We start from the raw sequence: 26856 nt of genomic DNA on the forward strand, positions 1-26856 counted from the left end.
ATATTAAATGTATTAACCCCTAAACCTAAGTCTAACCCTAACTCTAACACCCCCTAACTTAAATATAATTTAAATAAATCTAAATAAAATTACTATCATTAACTAAATTATTCCTATTTAAAACTAAATACTTACCTATAAAATAAACCCTAAGCTAACTACAATATAACTAAGAGTTACATTGTAGCTATCTTACAGTTTATTTTTATTTTACAGGCAAGTTTGTATTTATTTTAACTAGGTAGAATAGTTATTAAATAGTTATTAACTATTTAATAACTACCAGCTAAAATAAATACAAATTGACCTGTAAAATAAAACCTTACCTAAGTTACACTAACACCTACCACTACAATTAAATAAATTAACTAAATTAAAAACAATTAAATACATTAAATTAGCTAAATTACAAAAAAAAACTAAATTACAGAAAATAAAAAACAAATTACAGATCTTTAAACTAATTACACCTAATCTAATAGCCCTATCAAAATAAAAAAAGCCCCCCCAAAATAAAAAAACCCTAGCCTAAACTAAACTATCAATAGCCCTTAAAAGGGCCTTTTGCGGGGCATTGCCCCAAAGTAATCAGCTCTTTTACCTGTAAAAAAAAAAATACAAACAACCCCCCCAACAGTAAAATCCACCACCCACACAACCAACCCCCCAAATAAAATACTAACTAAAAAAACCTAAGCTCCCCATTGCCCTGAAAAGGGCATTTTGATGGGCATTGCCCTTAAAAGGGCATTTAGCTATATTGCAGCCCAAAGCCCTAACCTAAAAAATAAACCCACCCAATACACCCTTAAAAAAAACTAACACTAACCCCCTGAAGATCGACTTACTGTTCTGAAGACTGGACATCCATCCTCAAGGAAGCGGCAGAAGTCTTCATCCAACTGGGCTGAAGTCCTCAACGAAGCCGGGAGAAGTCTTCATCCAAGCCGGGCGAAGTGGTCCTCCAGACGGTCAGAAGTCTTCATCCAGACGGCATCTTCTATCTTCATCCATCCGACGCGAAGCGGGTCCATCATCAAGACATCCGATGCGGAGCATCCTCTTCATCCGGAGTCTTCTTACTGAATGACGGTTCCTTAAAATGACGTCATCCAAGATGGCGTCCCTTAGATTCTGATTGGCTGATAGAATTCTATCAGCCAATTGGAATTAAGGTAGAAGAAATCCTATTGGCTGATGCAATCAGCCAATAGGATTGAAGTTCAATCCTACTCGCTGATCCAATCAGCCAATAGGATTGAGCTTGCATTCTATTGGCTGTTCCAATCAGATAACGATTATTAATAACTATTTAATAACTATTCTACCTAGTTAAAATAAATACAAACTTGCCTGTAAAATAAAAATAAACCCTAAGATAGCTACAATGTAACTTCTAGTTATATTGTAGCTATCTTAGGGTTTATTTTATAGGTAAGTATTTAGTTTTAAAAAGGAATAATGTAGTTAATTATTGTAATTTTCTTTAGATTTATTTAAATTATATTTAAGTTAGGGGGTGTTAGGGTTAGGGTTAGACTTAGATTTAGGGGTTAATACATTTATTATAGTGGCAGTGACGTTGGGGACGGCAGATTAGGGGTTAATAAGTATAATGTAGGTGGCGGCGATGTTAGGGGCGGCAGATTAGGGGTTAATAATATTTAACTAGTGTTTATGAGGCGGGAGTGCAGCGGTTTAGGGGTTAATATGTTTATTCTAGTGGCGGCGATGTCCGGAGTGGCAGATTAGGGGTTAAAAATGTTATTATAGTGTTTGCGATGTGGGAGGGCCTCGGTTTAGGGGTTAATAGGTAGTTTATGGGTGTTAGTGTACTTTTTAGCACTTTAGTTATGAGTTTTATGCTACAGCGTTGTAGTGTAAAACTCATAACTACTGACTTTAGAATGTGTTACGGATCTTGGAGGTAGAGGGTATACCGCTCACTGTTTGGCCTCCCAGGACAGACTTGTAATACCAGCGCTATGGAAGTCCCATAGAAAAATGGGTTTATGAAGTTTACGTAAGCCGTTTTGCGGTAAGGCCAAAGAAGTGTGCGGTGCCCCTAAACCTGCAAGACTTGTAATAGCAGCGGTAGTGAAAAAGCAGCATTAGGACCTGTTAACGCTGCTTTTTCAGCTTAACGCAAGACTCGTAATCTAGCCGCATATTATTAGGGACTCACAAATAGCACACTAAATAATAACAATCTGACTGTTATACAGCCATATATGGTGTCTCTATAATTTTATAGCTCCATGTATATGACTAGATGTCATGTAGCAATGTTTTCCCTGTTTATTGCCCTGCTTTTATTGAATAAAATATTATTTTTTCTCTTTTAGATAATTTCTAAACCTTCCCGTCTTCAAACAGATTCCTATGTATCTACTTTTCAGTTTGTCAATATTTCCTAAATGTATCCATTGATTAAATCTTTTTATGTTGCATTTGCACACTATCTAAAATCACTGCGTTTATAGTGACCATCCATTCATTAAAACAAAAAAAGCCAGATGTTTTGCATGCTGATTTAGTGTATGATGTTTTGTATTCTGATCTTGACCTTGAATTTTTCCGATGTTGGAAAACGGGAACAGATGTTTTTGGGCAACATCACAAGTGGAGCGGTATTTAAAGCTCCCACCTGCACTCTAACTCTGATAGAAGTATCGCGCACCGGGTAGTGCTCGTATTACAAGATGAAAATAAAACGTTTTCACTTGCACACTAACCCGATGCACTCAAAAAGCCAAAGTTAGGATATGCACATTAATGTTTTCCCTAATAGAAGTCAAAAGAGCAAAAAAGGTGGGAGGGGAAACGAACACCCTACTCGGGCGCAAACTTGATCACATGTTCTCAAGTGCACTAACCTGACATGAAACTATGAATATTTCATATTCCATTGTTCTTCACGTAGCAGAATATGTTTTATTTATTAATAAATACATGTTTCTACATATATCTGATTGTATTTTGGTACAATATATATCTATACCTATATATACAGGTATATATTTATATATATAATTATATATAGATATATACAGATATAGGGATATCTATTTAGAAATACTTAGAACATATTCTACTATGTGTAGAACATTGGACTGGGAAATATTCACAGTAAATAGACCCTATAACACTTTATAAAAAATGAATATTGCCTAAATATATTTTTACATGTTTTCATCTAACTGCAAAGGGCACCAATGCGCTTATATATATGTCTATATATGTGTACATATGTATGTACTGTATGTTTTTATATGTGTATATATGTCTGTAAATACATATAAACACATGTAAATACTAACATATATATGTATGTACACACATATAACACACACACACATATATATATATATATATATATATATATATATATATATATATATATATATATATATAACAAAAACTTGCACTCGCTGGTCTTTTTTTAAACACACTTTTTACTGTGAAAACATGGTGATGTTTCGGGGACAAAATATATATATAGAAGGTAAAGAGAAAATAAAGGGGTGCAGAGCTAAACACTATTGATGTATTGATACTGATGGTGTCAATTCATTTTAGTAAACATTCATAGGTGTAAGAAATGTGTGTCCATTAGATATTTTGAAGAAAAGTTATTTTCTTTAGGTATTTCAACACTTCTTTGTCTAAGGTAAGTTAATGTGCTTACTAGAGGTTTCCTCAATCCTATGAGGTAAGATGTCAGCTCACTGAAGTTTACAGATGGTTCTTAGGCTCTCGTCAAGTTGGTATCCTGTGGTCTTTTGTGAAGAAATCTTTGTGCCAATGGAAATCTTGGACTCTCTGTTTCCTATTTTCTTCCTGGCAGTGGTATCTTGCTCTTAATGGTAATCCTGGACTCTCTTGAGTGGGTTATATTTGCCTGGTGTTGTTTTTTGTAAAATAATGGAAATTCTTGGACTCTCTCCTTCCTCCTGGTGGTGAGGATCTTACTTGTCTCAGGTTGTCACAGGGGTCGTGGTAGAGAAAGAAAAGACAAATACATAGCGTAATACTGTTTAGATAAAAGCAGAATTTATTACACAAAATAAAATATGCTTACATTTAGCACCCTCAATCAATTTATGAGGTAAGATACTGGCATGTTAAATATCCTGTTGTTTTTGCTGCAGCACTGTGATATCTGAATAGGACAATGTCTCTTTTACAAAGTACATACAATAGGCTGCATGTACAGATGGCAACTGTTGCTGCAGTAATGAGGGTTAACAACCCTATACTTTTATCAAAGTTATGTTCGGTGCACAAGAAATTTGTATAATACACGGTGCAAGGTGGTAATAGGTAGTACTTAAATGAACAAGTATATTTAGGCTCAAGTGTGGTCTCCTGTAGGTTATGCTGCAAAAGACAGATTATGTTTTGTAAAAGTTGTTAATAGCCTAACCGCTGTTAAGTTAAGGAGTCCAGTACTTTACCACCTTGTTGATGTTGTCAATATTAGAGTCGACGTGAAGTGATGCCGCAATTGAACAATAATGTCCGCCCACTTTCTGTAGATCCTTACGCGTTTCGAAGTGGTAACTCACTTCTTAGTCAGAGGTTCAAAAGTGGAATGGGCTAAGAGCGGCATCGTGACAATTTAAAAGACAGGAGGTGGGCGTATTTTTTCTTCCTGTCCAAGTACGGCAGTTTGCGTATGACGTCGGACGTGTTGACGCATGACTGTTTGTCTGTTGTCATAGTAACTAGTAAACTTGTATTGTGTTAGTCGGCGGCTGCCAGGTCCTAGTGTCTCCCTATACGAATACTAGTGTAACTTGGAAATGTAATGTGATATAAGGAGCTATGTAAAGCAAAAAATTATTGCTTATTCTCTAATTTGGTATCTGTAAATCTGTTGCTATTTGGAACAGTAAAAAAACTATTGGCCTTCATGAAAGTGTTAGAAAAAACTATAGTTTTTTTGCATATTGCAATTATCTGTTATATTGATTTTTTAGTAAGAAATAATGATCCTACTTGATTAGATTAAAGTGGAGGTATGGGGAGAGCATTTAAATTTATTTAGTGTTGTCCCCAAAATTATTTTGAACCCCATCTGAACTATTATATTTGTGTTCATTTAATTTCTTTTTTTCCTTTCTTTTTGCAGAGAAGATAAAATAGGGAAAAATAAATATATTATAGAGAGATCTGTTGGGGGCTATAGTCAGAGTGAATAAGTATGCCTAATGATCCCTAGTAGAGGGTTTGTATGTTAATCTTTGGTAATTTAATGAAGTCATATTTATTACTTTGAGTGATTTTTGCTTTTTATAGGAAGGCTGCCAGGTCTATATCCTCATTGAGTCCCATTGGGCTCATAGTTCCCATATAATGGATCCAAAATGTTTCTCTTTGGCGTAACTTAAGGAACCTGTCTCCACCTCTTCGTGGAATTTGTATCTGTTCCAATATTGTGCCCCTGAGAAATTTTGGATCTTTATTGTGTGTTTTTTTTAAATGTCTTAAAACACTATGGCCTTTGTAGCCGGCCTCTATGTTTTTAAAATGTTCAAGTAGTCTTTTTTTGTAAGGGCGTTTGGTGCGTCCAATATATTGTAAATTGCACGTGCATTCTAGTAGATATACTACATAGGTACTTTTGCAATTAGTTAAAGTTTTGATTTGGCAGTTTTTTGGGGGAAATGCTTTGGAGTGGACAATTTTTGTTGTTTTTTTTCCCTCGTACAAATGTTCACAGCTTTTGCAATTGGCCCTATTGCACTTAAAAAAGCCCTTTGTGTTGGAAGATAGCCAATTTGTTTTATTTGTTGTATCTTTTAGTCTGCTTGGTGCTAATATTTGTTTCAGATATCTGTTTTTTCTGAACGGGATCTTTGGTGCAGAGCCTATGCTGTTTTTTAAGAACTTGTCTTGTTCCAATATTGGCCAGTATTTAAGGATTTTCTTGATTTCTGGGGCTGCTTCGTTATATGTAGTGACCATTCCTATTTTTTGGCACTGGTATTTGGTTTTTCCTTATCTTTCTTCGTAGAAAGTTATTGATTCCTATCTAGATTTTTTACTTTTTAAAAAGAGTTCTCTATTAATTTTTTTGGATAATTTTTCTGTAATAGTTTTTCTTTGAGTGATTTGGCTTCTTTATTAAAATCACTATCTTTTGTGCAATTTCTTTTTAGGCGTTGGAATTGTCCATATGGGATGTTGTGGATCCACGGTTTATAGTGTCCACTATCTGCTCTCAAATATCCGTTACAATCAGTGCTATTTCGATAGAGTTTAGTGTAGATATTTGAACAGGATCAAATCTAAGAATTCAATTGAATCTTTTTCAATTTTTGAAGTGAACTGTAGGTTGAATGAATTATTATTGATGTATTGTAAGAAGCTAGTGGCACCTCCAATAAGAATACACACAAAAAGAATACTAAAGAACAATATGTGAGAAACTTATCCCATAGTTCAGAAACTTCCCTAAGAAGAAATTCTAATAGGAACCATACACACAATAAAAGTACACATTGGAAACATAATAATAATAACCCTCAAGGTCCAAAAAACAAACTTCCGCAAAAAAATGTCTCCTGGCAAAAAAATGGACATGGGGCCTACAAACAAAATATGACAAATACAGATTTCAGATACAACCAGACACCTCATACAGGAAACAAACACACGGGAAACAATCCCTCATATTCAGAATACCATAGAAATAATAAAGCAAATTGTGAATGTCAAAATCACTATAAAAAAACAAATAAAACATGACACATTTCAGAAAGGACCATACAGTTATAACCAGAAACAAAATAGACACCAAGAACCTAAACATAATCAACATAGTACAAACAGAAAATCTATGGCCAAAAAAGGACCAGCTCAAATAAATGAACATCATTTTTTAGAAAAGGAATGGGTGGGAAAATACCTTACAGAAACTACACCAAATTCTATAGGGACAAAACCATTCAGAGACTATCAAAGAGAAGACTCAAACATAAATCTGAGACCTCAATGGTCAATGGGAAATCCAAAAAAAAGAAAAGGTGTAGAAGAGGAAGAAGGGGAGGAAGATTGGTGGGAAATAGAAGAAGAACAGGAGAAACCACGAACCCCAAAGAGGGGCAAACAAGAGAGCCACTTCTAAAAATTTTCAATCTTTCCTCTCATTCCTTCACAGAAAACGAATTAGGCATACTCTCAAAAGGTCTACATTTTGCGCCTACAAAAGGACCTAACCCCTTTAATTTGTTCATTGATTTCAACAAATTTATAAGAAAACTTACGTTATGCAGACATTTTGAGAAACTCAATGCAAAAGACTTCTTAAAAAACATTTCAGACACGGATCTTGAAGTATTAAATACCTTAGAGGAATTATACAACAATAATGAAACTTCTTTACATACCCAGGTGAACAAACATTCCAACCTAAAACCATCCTCTATCTTTTTCCCGACACAGTCAAAAGGAAACGCAATTCCAACCTTCAGTGAATTAGTATATAGAGACTTACAATCTCTCTGTGTAAACTATTCCATTAAAAGATATAATCTAAAAAAGCATGAAAAATCAGCTTTAGAATCAATCAAAGAGATGAAAGACATTGTACTCAGGGAAGCAGACAAGGGAGGTGGATTAGTTATACAAAATAAAACAGACTATCTCACTGAGGCCAATAGGTTGCTAAATGACCCAGAGACATATAAAAAACTAGCAGGTGATCCAACCACTGTATTCCAAAAACAATATAACAGCCAATTATCTGAATCTATTAAATAAATATAAACACAAATATTTAAGACACTAGTTTTCAAAAAAGCAATCTTTTATCACTTACCTAAAATCCACAAGAGCCAAGACAATCCCCCGGGATGGTCAATAGTTTCTGGAATAGATTCTCTTACAGCTAGAATCTCCGAATACGCAGACTTTTTCCTAAAACCCCTAGTACCACATCTAAAATCCTATCTCAGGGATTCAACTGACACTATAGCTAAACTTTCCAACATCAAATGGAAAGACACATACCAATGGATGACATTGGATGTGTCTTCCCTTTACACCAGCATACCCCACGAAAAGGGGATTGCTGCAAAAACAGAACCGACCTATCCATTGAACATCAAAATTTCATTTCTGAATGTATCAGATTTGTTTTAGAAAAAAACTATTTTGAATTCAATAATTCTTACTATTTGCAAATCAGTGGAACAGCTATGGGTACCACCATGGCACCCAGTTATGCTAACCTATACATGGGTCTATGGGAGGACACATACATTCATCAAAATAACCCTTTCCAAAAAAAACATCATCTGGTGGCGTAGATATATTGATGATATAATACTGATATGGGAAGGAGACACACCCACTGCCACTAGCTTCTTACAATACATCAATAATAATTCATTCAACCTACAGTTCACTTCAAAAATTGAAAAAGATTCAATTGAATTCTTAGATTTGATCCTGTTCAATGAGAATACAAATATCTACACTAAATTCTATCTAAAGAGCACTAATTGTAACGGATATTTGAGAGCAGATAGTGGACACTATAAACCGTGGATCCACAACACCCCATATGGGCAATTCAAACGCCTAAAAAGAAATTGCACAAAAGATAGTGATTTTAATAAAGAAGCCGAATCACTCAAAGAAAAACTATTACAGAAAAATTATCCAAAAAAATTAATAGAGAACTCTTTTTAAAAAGTACAAAATCTAGATAGAAATCAATTACTTTCTACAAATAAAGATAAGGAAAAACCAAATACCAATGCCAAAAAAATAGGAATGGTCACTACATATAACGAAGCAGCCCCAGAAATCAAGAAAATCCTTAAAAAATACTGGCCAATATTGGAACAAGACAAATTCTTAAAAAACAGCATAGGCTCTGCACCAAAGATCACGTTCAGAAAAAACAGATGTCTGAAACAAATATTAGCACCAAGCAGACTTAAAGATACAACAAATAAAACAAACTGGCTATCTTCCAGCACAAAGGGCTTTTTTAAGTGCAATAGGGCCAATTGCAAAAGCTGTGAACACTCGTATGAGGGGAAAAAAACAACAAAAATTGTCCACTCAAAAGCATTTCCCCCAAAAAACTGCCAAATCAAAACTTTAACTAATTGCAAAAGTACCTATGTAGTATATCTACTAGAATGCACGTACAATTTACAATATATTGGACGCACCAAACGCCCTTACAAAAAAAGACTACTTGAACATCTTAAAAACCTAGAAGCCAGCTACAAAGGCCATAGTGTTTCAAGACATTTAAAAAAAACACACAATAAAGATCCAAAATTTCTCAGGGGCACAATATTGGAACAGATACAAATTCCACGAAGAGGTGGAGACAGGTTCTTTAAGTTACGCCAAAGAGAAACATTTTGGATCCATTATATGGGAACTATGAGCCCAATGGGACTCAATGAGGATATAGACCTGGCAGCCATCCTATAAAAAGCAAAAATCACTCAAAGTAATAAATATGACTTCATTAAATTACCAAAGATCAACATACAAGCCCTCTACTAGGGATCATTAGGCATACTTATTCACTCTGACTATAGCCCCCAACAGATCTTGCTATAATATATTTATTTTTCCCTATTTTATCTTCTCTGCAAAAAGAATGGAAAAACAGAAATGAAATGAATACAAATATAATAGTTCAGATCGGGTTCAAAATAATTTTGGGGACAACAGTAAATAAATGTAAATGCTCTCCCCATACCTCCCCTTTAATCTAATCAAGTAGGATCATTATTTCTTACTAAAAAATCAATATAACAGAAAATTGCAATATGCAAAAAAACTATAGTTTTTTCTAACACTTTCATGAAGGCCAATAGTTTTTTTACTGTTTCAAATAGCAATAGGGAGACACTAGGACCTGGCAGCCGCCGACTAACACAATACAAGTTTACTAGTTACTATGACAACAGACAAACAGTCATGCGTCAACACGTCCGACGTCATACGCAAACTGCCGTACTTGGACAGGAAGAAAAATACGCCCACCTCCTGTCTTTTAAATTGTCACGATGCCGCACTTAGTCCATTACACTTTTGAACCTCTGACGAAGAAGTGAGTTACCACTTCGAAACGCGTAAGGATCTACAGAAAGTGGGCGTACATTCCTTGTTCAATTGCGGCATCACTTCACGTTGACTCTATTTAATATTGACAACATCAACAAGGTGGTAAAGTACTGGACTCCTTAACTTAACAGCGGTTAGGCTATTAACAACTTTTACAAAACATAATCTGTCTTTTGCAGCATAACCTATAGGAGACCACACTTGAGCCTAAATATACTTGTTATTTTAAGTACTACCTATTACCACCTTGCACCGTGTATTATACAAATCTCTTGTGCACCGAACATAACTTTGATAAAAGTATAGGGTTGTTAACCCTCATTACTGCAGCAACAGTTGCCATCTGTACATGCAGCCTATTGTATGTACTTTGTAAAAGAGACATTGTCCTATTCAGATATCACAGTGCTGCAGCAAAAACAACAGGATATTTAACATGCCAGTATCTTACCTCATAAATTGATTGAGGGTGCTAAATGTAAGCATATTTTATTTTGTGTAATAAATTCTGCTTTTATCTAAACAGTATTACGCTATGTATTTGTCTTTTCTTTCTCTACCACGACCCCTGTGACAACCTGAGACAAGTAAGCTCCTCACCACCAGGAGGAAGGAGAGAGTCCAAGAATTTCCATTATTTTACAAAAAACAACACCAGGCAAATATAACCCACTCAAGAGAGTCCAGGATTACCATTGAGAGCAAGATACCACTGCCAGGAAGAAAATAGGAAACAGAGAGTCCAAGATTTCCATTGGCACAAAGATTTCTTCACAAAAGACCACAGGATACCAACTTGACGAGAGCCTAAGAACCATCTGTAAACTTCAGTGAGCTGACATCTTACCTCATAGGATTGAGGTAACCTCTGGTAAGCACATTAACTTGCCTTAGACAATGAAGTGTTGAAATACCTAAAGAAAATAACTTTTCTTCAAAATATCTAATGGACACACATTTCTTACACCTATGAATGTGTACTAAAATGAATTGACACCATCAGTATCAATACATCAATAGTGTTCAGCTGTGCGCCCCTTGATTTTCTCTTTACCTTCTACATTTACAACAGTGACAAGGGTACACTGTATCATAGGCAGCACGCATGCACACGACTGTGACTATTACTGATTACCTAATTCTACCATAGAGTAACATAACGTGTTATAGTTTTTAGCGCTGGTGTCCCTCCTTTATTCCAAATATATATAAATATATATATACAGTGAAACCTGTTTAAGACGGAATGGCATCGGACAACGGAAATTTTCCTTCTTATACAGTTAGTAACTGATGGAGCATCTTTTGACATGTGCAAATTCAAAAATAGCAGAATAATGTTACTGTATTGGTCATGAAGCCAGTCTGACCTGCCTTGCCGCAAAGGAGCATAGGATTGGATTCCTGACCAATTAGGAAGTCGGACGGCAGGTAATGACCTGCTGTCCAGCTTCCTGATTGGCTGGGAAGCCATTTCCATGTTCCCTCATGGCATTGCAGGTCTCCCTCTGACCGTCAGTTCTGGTATCAGAGCATTTTGGCGCAAATGCTCAGGATCAGCACCATACCATAAAGTACCAATATCAGTGCATCCCTAATCAGAATCAATTTCTTGTTTTTCTTGCATATAAGTAACAAAGACAGTACAATTTTTCTGCTTAATCATTACAGTTTTTTATTTAGTTTTTATCTGGATTACCTTTTTTTCTCTAACACAGAAAATTGGTGAGAAAACATAAATTTTATACAAACACAGTACAGTACTGTATTAAAAGATTATGCATCAATTACTGTTCAGTAATACAGTACACAAACTTTAAAGGGATACTAACCCCACGTTTTTTCTTTCATGATTCAGATAGAGCATTCAATTTTAAGCAACTTTCTAATTTACTCATATTATCATTTTTTCTTTGTCCTCATGTTATCTTGATTTGAAAAAGCAGTAATAAAAGGTTAGGAGCCGGCCCATTTTTTTAGTTCAGCACCTTGGTAGAGCTGCTGATTGGTTTGCTACATTTAGCCACAAATCAGCAAGTGCTACCCATGTGCTGAACCAAAAATGGTCTGGCTCTAAAGCTTACAGTACTGCTTTTTCAAATCAAGATAGCATGAGAACAAAGAAAAATTTATAATAGGAGTAAATTAGAAAGTTGCTTAAAATCTCATGCTCTATCTGAATCATGAAAGAAAGAACTGGGTTTAGTATCCCTTTAAGTCTTCTAAACTGTACCTGTACAGTATGCAGTACAAAGACATCTACAGGTGCAGTATCTATTGTGCACAATTACCCCAAATACAGGTACAGTAATCACACCTTATGCAAACATTTTAAATAAAATGTACAGTAAAATACTGTAAAAATAAAAATACAGGTACAGTACTTTACTCTACATGTACGTGCTTTTTATTTTTTAGTGTACACCTGTACTGTACAATACTGTATCTGGATTTATTTTTACAGTTCTGTACTACAGTACTTTTTTATTCTAACATTAAATGGAACAGTTCTGAACATTATTACCGGTAAAAGATTAACTGTAATTGTTGCATCAACTTGGTTCACAATTACAGTAATACAGTACACAAACTTAAACTCTTCTAAATACAGTACAATTACAGCTACAGTATCTATTGTGCGCAATGCCCACTAATACAGTAATCACATACAGTAATATGCAAACATTTTAAACTACAGTACTGTAAATACAGTAAAATATTGAAAATAAAAAATACCTGTGCAAGTACTGTTAATAAAATACAGTACAGTACTGTAAATAAAAATACAGGTACTGTACTCTACCTGTACGTACTTTTAATTTTTTTAGTGTACACCTGTTCTATACAGTACAGTATCTGGATTTAATTCTACAGTACAGTACTTTACTTCAGTACTTTTTTATTCTAACAGAAAATGGTACAGTACTGAACATTATTGAAAGATTCATTGTTGCATCAACTTTGTTCATAATTACTGTACTGTAATACACAAACTTCAACTCTTCTAAATACAGTACTGTACAGTACAGTACAATTACAGGTACAGTATCTATTGAGCGCAATGCCCACTAATAATCACATCTTATGCAAACAGTTTAAAGTACAGTACTGTAAATAAAATATATACAGTACTGTAAATAAAAATACAGTACAATTATTGTAAATAACATAATGTACTTAAAATAGTGTACAACTAGTGAAAATAAAATTCTGTAAATAAAAACACAGGTACTGTACTCTACCTGTACGTACCTTAAATTTTTTAGTGTACACCTGTACAGTACAGTATCTGGATTTATTTTACAGTACTTTACTACAGTACTTTTTCATTCTAACAGAAAATGGTTATGAAGACATCAACTGTATTCTATACAAATACAGTACTGAACATTATTAAGTGTAAAAGATTAATTGTTGCATCAACTTTGTTCACAATTACTGTAATACAGTAAACAGTTTAAAGTACAGTACTGTATAGTTTTTTGCATCCAATCCAGTACTGTACTTTAAAAAAAATTTAGCTGCAGATGGAGACAATGTTTACATAGATTACTTTTTTAATCAAGTTCAATACTGTACTTTAAAATGTTTGTACTGTACTGTTGCTGGAGAGGTCTTGCTTGAAGGTCCGGATACAGAATGATCTGGAACAGGCCAGTGTGTTCTAAAACAGGGAAATACAGTAGTTAGTCATCAGAAATAATGATCATAAACAAAACATTCAACAGTACTGTTAAATAATCTACAGTACTGTACTAAAAAACAGTACAGTACTGTATTTAAGCTTTACATACTCTTATACAGTACTGTACTGTATTTAGATACTGTAGTGTACTACAGTTACTGTCTACTGTATGTTTTTACTGTACATACCTGTACCTTTATTGGTTTTCTTGTCCCCACAGTACCAATAATGTTGCTTGTTTTCTTGGGGCATTGGTTATCCTTTTTTCAATTAAATGTCTAGTGGATGTTATTGGTTCTAGAAGCTCCGGGCAGTTATTAAATAATGCAAACTCTTGCAACTGGTGAACTTTCTCTAGAGCATCTTGGTAGCTTTTGATCGATGGCTCACTGGAAATTTCTGTGGTTTCAGCACTTTGATCGTCATCCATGTTCTCATCACTGTCTTGTTGTTGATCTTAAAGTTCCACAGCATTTGTAAATGTGCTTTCCGTCGCAAGTTCTTTGTCAATGTAACGGTCTATTTCACTGTCAACAAGACCTCCTTGCTGGAATAATGAACAAATATCATTGTTTTCTTCTACAGTCACCTGCATTATTTCTGGCAATTCTTCATTATCGTTCCTGTTTGAATTAGAGAAACCAGCTTTTACAAAGCACTTGCAAATGGTATCAGCAGAAATAGACGTGTATGCCATAGAAATCCAGTTGACAGCATCAAGGACTGTTATGGACTTGGCAAGCTGGTGTACATTTTGTGTGGTAGAAATGTTTGCAACCAAGGACTGTAGCAATAATTTTCTATAGTGTGTCTTCATCGTGTAGATAACACCTTGGTCCATTGGCTGTGTTACGCTTGTTTTGTTTGCAGGGAACCAGGCTAATTTTACATTGCTAAGTTTCAGATGCGGATGGCAGGTAGCGTTATCCAAAAACAGGATGACTTTATGACCTTCTCTCTTCATTTTTCTGTCAAAAATCTTGAGCCATTCAGACATTAGTTCTGCTGTTATCCAGGCTTTTTTATTTGCACACCAAATAACGGGAAGCTGTGTAGTGTCTATGTTTTTGAAGCAACGTGGCTTTGCTGCCTTACCAATCACAAGAGGCTTCTCCAATTTCCCATCCATGTTTCCACAGAGGAACACCATCAATCTTTCCTTGGATAACTTTCCTCCTGTGCATTTTTCACGTTTAACAGCCAGAGTTTTTGAAGGTAGCAACCTAAAGAATAGGGCAGTTTCATCGCCATTGTAGATATCTTTTGTAGCGTATGGTTCCATTTTGAGCTTTTCTTCCCATTGGCTAACAGTTTCTTGATCTATATCCTTTGTTTCTCCACCTATTTCATTCCATACAATGCAATGCCTCCTTTTAAAACTTTCCAGCCAGCCATTAGATGCCTTAAAATCTGTTTTGCCTAATTCTTTGGCTAGTTCGAGGGCTTGTGTTTATAGTATAGGACCAGAAATTGGTACATTTTTAGAGCGTGCGGCTACAAACCATTCCCACAGGAGCTTGTTTAAATCTTCATTCCAGTCGCCTTCGCTTTCCTCTTCACTTCGCCATTGCCAGCTAACCATTCTTCCATGATTTTCTCTTTATTTTTGATAGCTTCATAAATTTGCGTTTTGCCACACTTAAATTTCTCAACGCATTGTTTTACAGACAACTTATCTTTTGTGTAGGCCTCAATCACTTTAACTTTCATAGCGAGAGTAAGAGTGTTGCACTTTCTAGGAGCCATTCTTTGTCACACACCTCTTAAGTTTCAGCATCCGTCCCAACACCCCTTCCGTTTCAGCATCCTTCCAACACCCTTTCCGCTTCCTTCCCACACCACTTCCGTTTCAGCATCCTTACAACACCCCTTCCGCTTCCTTCCCACACCACTAACGTTTCTGCGTCCTTCTCACATCACTTCCGTGTCAGCGTCTGTTCCAACACCCCTTCCGCTTCCTTCCCACACCACTTCCGTTTCAGCGTCCTTACAACACCCCTTACGCTTCCTTCCCACACCACTAACGTTTCTGCGTCCTTCTCACATCACTTCCGTGTCAGCGTCTATTCCGTCGTCTTGTTCTTACCTCACTTCCATTCCGCGTTACATTTTCCGGCTTATCCAGGGTTTCCGGCTTATCCAGGTAAGTGAACCAAATGTATGCGCAATTAACTCTGTGACCACGTTCCGTTTCCGCGTTGGACAGTTTCTGGCTTATCCAGGTAGTAAAACAATGAAAGTATACACTAAGCGCCGGGACGAAGGGATATTTCCGACATGGACAGGTTTCCATGTTATACAGGGTCCGTCTTGGACAGGTTTCACTGTATATATATATATATATATATATATATATATATATATATATATATATATATATATATATATACACATAGTTAGACATGTATATGTATGTATCTCTATGTTAATGCCCTTTGCCTGCTTTTTTTAACACCTGAGAACTAACTCTTTGAGCCCTTATAACTTTTTTGTGCAATATTATTTTGAATAATTTTATTACATGGTGTTATTATGAGTTTAACTGTACTTTTAAATGTATTTTTTAATGTGTTTTGCAACACTTTTTTGTTTTGTTATTAACAGTTAACCAGAGCTCTGTGGATGCCCTATCCAGATGCTTAAACGATTGCATTTATTTTCAACTTGTAATACAAGCGCTACACCCGACAGGCACAAACACTTGTGATAAACCCTTTTACGTTAACAAAGTGATCACACTTGGAACTGCTGATAATGGATACTTGATCTCTGAAATCCCAAATTGGCTAAGAAAGGTCAATGAAGACCATGTGTGTGTTTTGCAGATGGATAGAGTGGTGTTCATTATAAATGTTAAATCATTTGAATGTCAATTTTAAATGGGCATCATAAGTGCACTGGGCTTGTTTGATCAATTATGTTTTTTAACTTTTAATATGTTTGCTTTGTATTCATTGGTGATATTTTCATCTAAATTCAAGAACAACAACGTATGAGATTTATTTACATAAGCAGAAAATGAATACAACTTATCTCATGTTCTAAAAAAGGGATTTGAACAGTTCTAACACAATTGTCCTACACAAAGTGAAAAAGTTTTAAGAATTGTCCAAAGTTGCAGATATCACTGTACAGACTGTGCTTTAAAAAAAAACACTGTACAGATATAGATCACATTTAAAAAAAAACAGACATCGATTTCCACACTTCACTCTTACTGTATAAAAGTTGGTCTCTCTTTGATATATTTCTATAACTGTAAGAAGCTTGTGATTGTTGAGAGAAACCTGGTTCCTAAAGACCAGAAGACTGTAAAATCCCAAAAATGTGAGCATTAAATTAAAACAAAGATATAAAGAGTGTGATTGCTAAACACCTTTTCTTAATATTGCGGTTGTGATTTTCATTTTCTCTCTTTTCCTGCAGATCTCATTAACTGCACAAGATATCACGTATCTGTCTATTAAATACATTTACTTATGTAGGGCCAGATTAGTTGTGGCGCATGTCGGAAGTAGCAAGTGTATTACGAGTTAAACATTAACGCGTTTCGCGAGCGCAATTTGCACAAAAAAACATAAAAAATACATTTAATTGTACAATTACACTCATAATAACACTATCTAATAAAAAATATTTTAAAAAAAATATTGCATTCAAAAGTTATAAGGGCTCAAACATATGAGGTCTCAGGTGTTAGGGAAAAAAAAGGCTGCAAAAGGGTTTAACATAGAGATACATACATATGCATGTCTAAATATGTATATGTATGTATATATACTATATATATATATGTGTGTGTGTGTACAAATGTATTTATATGTGTGTGTGTACAAATGTATTTATATGTGTATATATATATATATATATATTTACAGACATATATAAACATATAAATACATATATACATATATACTGCATATATATATATATATGCAAACAGTCTGTGTAAAAGCGCACAACGGGACCCCACAATAGTAACAAATAAACAGTACCTGTTAGTACGTTGAGTTGCTTCACACTGGAGAGAGTGGGAGGGGAGCTGATTAGAGGAGACCTGCAGCTGTGTACGCTCAATACCCGGTCTGCAAGCCGGGTCAATGTGAAATAAATATCCAAAGGTTGCAGAGCGCAAAAAAGCGCAAAGGACTCCTTGTAAAGTAAAAAAATTTCCAACTTTATTCAGACTTCTCACAGAGTAAAAACATGACAGCTACCATGGCTGTGTAAAGCACTGTAGTTAAAAACATTCACAATGTCAAGTGATCAGGACCTCACGCAGACATGTTTCGTGCGGTGTGACATGTTTCGTGTGTGTGTATTGGAGCCCTTTGCAGTTAAGTAGCTGAAACATGTAAAATCATATTTATGCAATGTTCATATTTAATAAAGGGTTTGTGTATTCACGGTAAATATTTCATATTCAAATGTTCTTCACATCGGGGGAATATGTTCTAAATAGTTTTAAATCGATATTCCTATTTATTTTTTATTGGCAACAAAGAAGTGAATGTACAGACAGTATAAGTTACGAACATTGCATCACATAGTCACATCTTTTCTGATAGTCTGAAGTATACAAAGAAGAATAAAAGTAAATAAATAAAAATAAAATAAATAAGAAGTCATTGTTTTCTTCCCCTGATATATCAGTATAGGTCACTTTTGTACCTGCATTATTACAAAGGTCTGTGAACTAGGGGTTAACATTAAGCAAGATAAAATAAAAAAAAAAAATAAACATTTGAACATTGCATTTTTTAGTAAATATAATGCAATATTAGGAAGGTTATGGAGATGCAAGGGCCAAAACTGGACAAACGACTAGTATATAGACCAGCGCCCTGCCAAAAGGACAAATATAATGATATTCTCTTTTTTAGTAACTATGGCTATTAGGAGCACAATAGCTAGTTTGTAGGGGCTTAAGTGCAATGATATGTACTGTTTAAGGGTTAGAGAGGGGAGTGCAGCTTATTGTGTAGATGTATTGTGCACACATATTAGTAGTATACATAAGATACCATAAATAAGAACTATTAACCACAAGTTAACCTATAGGTAAAGGCTCATATGAGCCATAAATGTCAGAATGATCTGGGAGTCCCAGGTCTGAGTTTAAGAAGTGCTGCTAAGGGTTTCCAATATGCCTAATACGTGTGTGATGACTGTCCAGAGTCTCGGGTAGGAAATTGCATGGGGTCTTGCCTTTTTTATCCCTCTGAGGATTCTTCACCGACCCACTAGAGATCTGCACGGTGGCAAATGCAGCATGATCTTGCTCTGTTTCTGGAGTGTTTTGATCTGAGAGTGCAGTGCTGATCATTAACTCTAGATCATGATTACAAACTAGGATAGGTTGTGTGCTATAAGATGGTTCAGTAGAGTGGATTGTCTTGTATGGAATTATATGATTAAGTTTCAGTTGTAATGGTAATGAGGATTTAGGTTTGGTGGAATGCCTTTGTGGGTAAGCTAGTATCCCCCTTCGCAGTATCATCTGGTGCCTGGTTAGTGGTGATCAGTAAAATGATTACATTACCCTTTGGTCTTGGTGCGTTGACATCTGAGTTTGGTGCTAGGGAAGAGTTATCTTTGTGAGGTGGGATCTCAGAGGGTTCTTGGGCTCGTTCTTCAAGATCTATTCCAACCGGAGCCATGTTTTTTGAGTTGGTCTGCATTGCAGAAATGTGATCAACCTTCTCCTGGCTCAACATTGTTTGCCCATGATCCATTGAGGTATCTTGGTATATGTTAACTCCGGTCTCTATTTTAGAATCTTGTGGAGTATTTGAGACACTTTTCAAATGCTGGGTTTCCCCTTTTTTGATATGAAGCATATCTGTGCTAACAGCAATTACGGAAATTGTGTCCATATATCCTGTGAGCTTGTTAGACTCTGAATGTCTGGCGGCAAGGGTGCTTAAAAGATTATCCATAGAAGCCTTTTCTATCAGGATCTGCATGAGCTTCACTTACTTCGCTAGGTGCCAGTCAAAGCATTCTTACAAGTTCAGCTCCCATGTGCTTTCCATCTTTAATTCAGTAATGTAGATTTTATGCTTTGCAAGACTGGTTAGAGTAGTTCAGTAGCTTGGTCCCGTTAAGGCTGTGTACCTCGGTTGACCACGGGGGAAAGCGTTGCCTGTATGGAGCCGCCACTCTAGGCCTTTATCATCTGATTTTAGGTTCCAGCATCAGAAATACAGTGTAAATTATTGTGAGTGACTCCCCTCACAATAAGGGTGTGTCAGGCTGTAGATTTAAATAATTTACTGTAGGATGTCTCTGATAATCGACGGTTTATCAGTGTTTCGGCCGGAGCTCATGAAAATGTGACCATTCAGATTCGCTGTTCGGACAAGCCCCCATTCCTATATTTTTTAAATAGATATTCCTATATTTTTTACATAGATATTCCTTTTTTTTGTGTGCACATCTCTTTAACGCGATAGCATAACCTTTTTACTTTCGAGTTGTAATACACACGGTATCCGATGCGTGCAAAAAGCCGAAGTTGAACATAGTTAGTATGTGAGCTGGAGTGATAACTAGCCCTCCACTTGTAATCTTGCCCATAATGTCTGTTCCGCCTACTACTATGGGACTATACAATAGTGCTGAATATAGGTTTCTATATATTAATCTAGACCATATATTCATATATGCATCTAAAATGGTGTTTCAGACTATATTGCACATGCACAAGATAATAGAATCATTCTTAATTATCTTGCAATACATACAAACATGTTGAAAAGACCAGTTTTACACTTTACCAACACCCTATATGTTTTGAATTTGATGTGTCCATTTTGTTAAGATAAAGTGCAAAACCTGTGGTCAGGAGGTTTGTGATCACTAAAGCCATTGATGCCCATGCATCATATGGCCAATTTTCCTGCTATCTGTTAGGATCCCATCTGAACTTTTTCCAAAATAGAAACGTTTTTGCTTAGATTGTGATCACTCAGAACCTGAAAAACACATATTGGCAGATGATAAACGTGGATCGGAAAGCTTGGAATCAGCCCCTGTTTGAAATAATTTAGATAGACTACATTTTACCAAGTGAAATGAAACATCACATTCAAAAGCTTCATATATAGACTTTCCACGTCATAAGTTGCCATTCAATCAGATCAGTTTGTATGCTTCTGTTGGACAAACTGTAACTACCCCCCCCACCCCACCCCCCCACCCCCGCGTGAAACAAATATCCAAATGAATGCACGAATTTAAAGAAAACAAACAAAAACTGGTGAAATTAATTAGTATTCAAGCATTTCCTTTAAATTAGCTTTTAAGAGTTAAATACTTTAAAGGGCCATAATACCCAAATGTTTAAACACTTGAAAGTGATGCAGCATAGCTGTAAAAAGCTGACTAGAAAATATCTCCTGAACATCTCTATGTAAAAAAGAAAGATATTTTACCTCAAAGTTCCTCAGTAGCCACCTCCCATTGTAAAGGATTTCTAAGCAGCATTTTAGTGTGTTATACTTCACCTGCAGCTGGGAGCAGGTGAAGTATAACTTTTTACACAGAACTTACTCTGCTGAGCTGAGGAGATTGTGAGGTAAAATATCTTCCTTTTTTACATAGAGATGCTCAGGTGATATTTTCCTGTCAGCTTTTTACAGTTATACTGCATCAGTTTCAAGTGATTTAGCATATGAGTATTATGTCCCTTTAAGTGCACTGGAGAACTCTGGGATTCACAGCACTAAACCTAGGGCTCTGTGAAGAAGGCTCTGGGTGAGCCTGACTCTTCAGCGCGCTAGAGGTAAGTATAAGGCTACAGTTGAAGTTTTTCCCGGTAGCAAAGGAACATTTACATTCGTTTAACAAAAAGTGAATGTAAATGTTCCCCCGAATATTGTGTTTTATTTTAGTTTTAAAGTAAATGAATACCAAATAGTGCAGCAGAAGAATATTAAAAAAAAAAAATCTTTCTGAATATTCATTTAGATAGATTTGTCCGAAACAATTTTTTTGCTGATGCACATATCTTGTAGTATGGCTTTATACCCCTATCTGATGATTAATATAAGAATTTTTCTTTTGAAGACAAAATAAAACTGCTTATTTAAATGACGATACTTGTCCTGCAAAAGTGTAACAAAATCTTATTTCTATCTGAGACTTCAGTCCATCTTGCAGTCATTCAACACCAACATGCGAAACCTTCCAGTCAAATATTTTTGCAGACTTCTACAATTGTCCTACATGCAGATATGTTGACCCTTTCCCTACTTCCCTACATCAAAGTAGCATTTTGGGTCAATCTTTTATTTGCCTTGGTAGCATAGTTTACAAGAAAACTATGCAGTATATATTTTGTTAAAGGATTACTTTCTGTTATCATTTTTAAGCTAAACAACTAACATATTAACGTTAATAAACATTAATTAAAACCTACTGACCTATATTTTCTCCAAAACGAAGTTTCATAACGTTCTAAAAATTATATATTTTATTCGCCGATGATGTCACGTTATCCTGCCCACTATTTTCAGCACTGCATGTTCAAAATACTTAAACCAATAACTTTGTGTTTAAAGCGCCATTTTGAAACCTAGGTATTGTAAACGGATTGGTACAGAGCAAAGGATACCCACAGAGTGGGTTTGGAAAACAATTAAATTTGCAGACAAGATTTCTTATATACGGTAGAGATATGTTAATGAACTATTATTGATAAAAAGCGTATTTGGGGTAGTTAGTTAGTAACAGGCATAGAAAATATTTACTTACAGTGGCCCTTTAAGGTATTTGTTGCATACACTCCATTCATGCATTCTACAGACAAACATATGAATGGGGCTTATGATAATCTCTAACACGAACACCTCATTTATGCTCTAGGTGTCAATCTTAGAGTTAAAAATAAAAGGTAAAGCTGTTGCTTAGCTACAAAACCACAGCATCATTTGTACTAGAATTTCTTACTAAACCACATATCACGTTGCTCACTTTGCTATGAATTATCTTAATATAATAATAATATATTTATCTGATACTCCTGTTATCAGTCTTTTTCTGGTACAACAAGATGAGAGAGATTGAATGCTAATTTATAGCTTTTTATTGATGGTTTCCTGAATATACCGCATGTAACACAGCATCCTGCAGTGGTGGCAAGCAGAACATGTTTAATTTTCTCTCTGCATTGAAGTTATAGTGAAAATTGTCTCAGTGTGCATCCATGTTTTATAAGAAGGTGAGGGAACAGAACCACAGATATAAATCTGTCTGTTGGAAATTCTTACTGAGAATGTAGGACTCTGCATCCTATGCAATATAGTTATCTTAATCCATGCATAGATACACCTGAGGAATAAATACAACAGTATGCTAATCTGTTAAACATTATATACACAGATAAAGAATCTTGCTGAGATGAATCTCTTGCAGTAAATAGTAAACCCCTATGTATTTATGCCTCATTGATCTCCCCGCTCAAATCCTTCTGGTTGCCATTTGGTGAACTATTTGGCTAAAGATGTAGGAATTTATCCCTTTCTGTGTTTTCAAACAAAAGGATTAGCTACAATTGATTAGATGTTTTTTTTTTTCCCAAAAGCTTGTTCTTACCCCATGATGGTCCATTATCAACTGTGTTTATTGAAAGCTCAAAATCTAGAATAACGAAATAAAGACCAATTATATACCATTGCTATTGGTGTGCCCATTTTCTGACATAAACACAAATGTTAGATAAGCTCAAGCTGTACATTAGATCAAACACTAACTTGAAAAGATCAGTCTGACACAACAGAGAAAAATGTACAGCCTACTGGAAGCTTTTATCTAATTATGAATTATCTAGAAAATACAGATTACTTACATGTTATGCCAAATTTGTTATTGAAGATATAGAAGTGAGACTCTATTCCCTAAGGTGTTGCATATGGCCATAAGATTAGATAGAAACAAAGACACATTGCATGGTTTCCTGTAATTTGGTATTTTTAGCTCTCCAGCCATGGATAAAATATACTTTGCTAAAAAAGGGGTTAATTACAATCCTTTTAAAAAAATGTATCTATTAATTTTTAACAAAAAACACCATTAAAGTATAAGGGGATTTAGTTTTACTAAAGAAGTGTAATCAACCCCAATGGTTTATCTTTGTTAACATAGCGTACATCCATTGCAGTAATATCACCATAAATGACATGTTTGTTTGTTTGTTTTTTTCTTAATGTATTTTGAAAGAGATTTTTAAATAGTTATGTATTTTTTTTTATTTGGATGAGATTTATTCTTGATAAAGTTTTAGGCTTCATGTTAAATGGCTAAAGGTAAATGTTTTAAATTGGTAGATCAAGATAATTACATTAGAATACATTAGTGATTAAAGTTGGATGGATTGATTCATTTTTTAGTGTTTATTTTATGTCTTTAGCTGAATTAATTAGTGTTCTTTTATCACTTGGAGTATTTTTAATGTTTTCAAACTCTTTTGAGTTGCTAAAAATATGGATACGTTTTAATTTAATTGAATGAATTTTAGAAAAATAAAATAGCACTCATCTATTACATCAATCCGTAAAATATATTTCAATTTACGTTGTGGTTTTCCTTTTTTTTTTAGTTCGAAAACAGATCCCATTACAGGAGCAGTGAAGAGCACCAAATATCACCAACTGTAGTAAGTCTAAACATAAAATACAAGGGACATTAGTTCCTCTGGCTCTTAAAGGGGCACTCAAGTCAAAATAAACTTTTATGATTCAGAAAGATCATGCAGTTTTAAAACACTTTCCAATTTACTTCCACTATCAAATCATTTTATCTGCACACTTGGAGAACAAGATCCTACTGAGCATGTGCACAAGCTCACAGGGTATACTATACTAGTCTGTGATTGGCTGATGTCTTTCACATGATACAGGAGGACAGAAAATGGGAGAAAAATTAATTTGTCAGTAAAAAATCAACTGTATTTGAAATTCAGAGTAGATGTTAAATCATTGTCTTTTTATTATGCACATGTTAATTATGCAATTATGCTGCATTATGTGGTCCTTTAAGTAACCACTTAAAATTTTATTTTTGAGTTATTGCATAATATAAATATATAAGAGTAAATTATGTGAGCAAGATCACATGTCATTTCTGGAAGTTGTTTTCTCCTAGGATAAACAGTGAATCTTTTTTACACTCATCATTCCTGACAATTTGTCTATGTTCTTATTTTTTACACACACATATATTACTACAAAAATAATATATATATATATATATATATATATAGTACAATAAAGAGAGTGCACTCACCGGGTCTTGTTACAAATTTTCTTCAACAGATGTGAACTTTTTCGGGGGTTTAGCCCCTTCCTCAGACATACAAAAGAATAATCAACTTACCCCAACACCAAACACCAAGTTATAAGTGTAACCGCCATCACTCACGCTCTTCCGGGTAGGGCGCCACCCACTGGTGATGTCACCATCCCGGGCACCGCTGGATTACGGTCCTGCAGACAAAAGTGAAAAGTAGAATATGTAAATTACTTGAATGCATATATATCAGAGAAATAAGAAAACAAAAATACTGCATAGACAAAGCACTATCATATAGTAGGGGTTAATATACTACCACCGGCATGCTATCAAATAGCCAATCCGTCTAGACAAGTAGTCATGGTAACTGTAAACAAAGACTGCTTTGGCCAATGAGGATACTCAAACTCCAAAGGGACCACTCTGTTCGGGTTGCAGCAGAGCACCTAGACAATGTTTGTGTATAGGATAGGCTGTCAGAGAGACATCAGACTCTAACCGTCAGTAGTGTAGTGCTTAGTAATATGCACACAAATCAATATTTTTCATAGCCAAATTAAGCCGGAACATTATATCAGAGGCAGAACAATGTAGGCTTAAACTACAAGCCAAGAGAAAGCAGGAGCCGTACACAATATACATTTTTAGTATCCGGATAATAAGTACATAGTGCCAGATCTAAGTGGGAGGATTAGTATAACAGATAGGCCAGGTATATAAAAAGTAGCTCAAAAATACAAAAAAGTGAAATAGACACAGTCTCAGGAGGAGTAGAGTCAATAAAATTAGCAGAAAAAGAAGAAAAGGCAGAAAGACATGAAAAACATATAAATTAAACAGAATAAATAGAATAACATAAAGGTAAGACAGAGCCAAAATAACTAAACACAAAAGCAACATTTATTTGTTGCTAAAAACATTACATATAGATGATCAGTTGTAGATCAATCAGTCAAATTCCTATAAACACACTTGCCAGTCAAGCTGGGTATTAAGCCAATTTGGAATGAGAGTATCTAGCACATATGTCCAACGTGCTTCCCTTTGTAGGAGCAGTGTGTTTCTGTCTCCACCTCTAGCCAGAGGGGGGACATGGTCAGTAATAGTATATTTTAGGTCTGTGACCGTATAGTGCAATTCCAGGCCACCGGTTGATCTGAAGTGCCTTTGTTTAGAGCTGTCCTTATGGTAGACCTATGGTTGGCCATGCGAGTATGTAAGTCATCAGTGGTCTTACCCACGGAGAATAGGCCACAATTGCAGTGTAATAAGTATATGATATGGGTGTTGGTACATGTCATCCTGTGCTTGTGGAAGAACTTCTGTCATCTATGTGGATGGGTGAAGTACTGTCCCGTTATGAGACCGCTGCATGTTGTGCAGCGGAATACACCCTTTTTCTCCACCTTTAGCCAGGAGCTCTTATTGTGGCTCTTTTGGGCGTCCGTGTTGACTAAAATATCCCTTGCCACTGGTGAAATTTACTTTGCATAAAATTTACTTTGCATATATTTTACCTGCTAAACTCAGGACTATGGAACAGGAACAAGTGCCTCTAACAGAAGAAGCTATTGCTGGGGCTACTACTTTCCATTTCACTGAGGAGGATGCCACGCAAATACTGTTTGGGGCACACCCGACAGGACCAACAAATGACAAACCTTATATATTTTCACACACCTGGTGAAACTTAAACAAAGAGAAAAAGATCTGTTACTACATGGCACATGTTTGTCCATCGCAAGGGTTGCATACCCAGGGGATTCAGAATTCGG

General features: G+C 35.4%; 1 protein-coding gene across 2 annotated transcripts in view; it reads left to right on the forward strand.

Annotated features, from left to right (window-relative positions):
* NALCN (sodium leak channel, non-selective) overlaps positions 1-26856 on the forward strand; it is a 1159715-nt gene that overhangs the window by 945182 nt on the left and 187677 nt on the right. For both annotated transcript variants that reach the window (XM_053707809.1, XM_053707808.1), the window contains one exon: positions 24390-24446. In XM_053707809.1, coding sequence (XP_053563784.1) covers positions 24390-24446 — 57 coding nt within the window. The remainder of the gene's footprint in view (positions 1-24389; positions 24447-26856) is intronic.

The sequence above is a fragment of the Bombina bombina genome, chromosome 3, assembly GCF_027579735.1.
Source record: "Bombina bombina isolate aBomBom1 chromosome 3, aBomBom1.pri, whole genome shotgun sequence".
Lineage (NCBI taxonomy): Eukaryota > Metazoa > Chordata > Amphibia > Anura > Bombinatoridae > Bombina > Bombina bombina.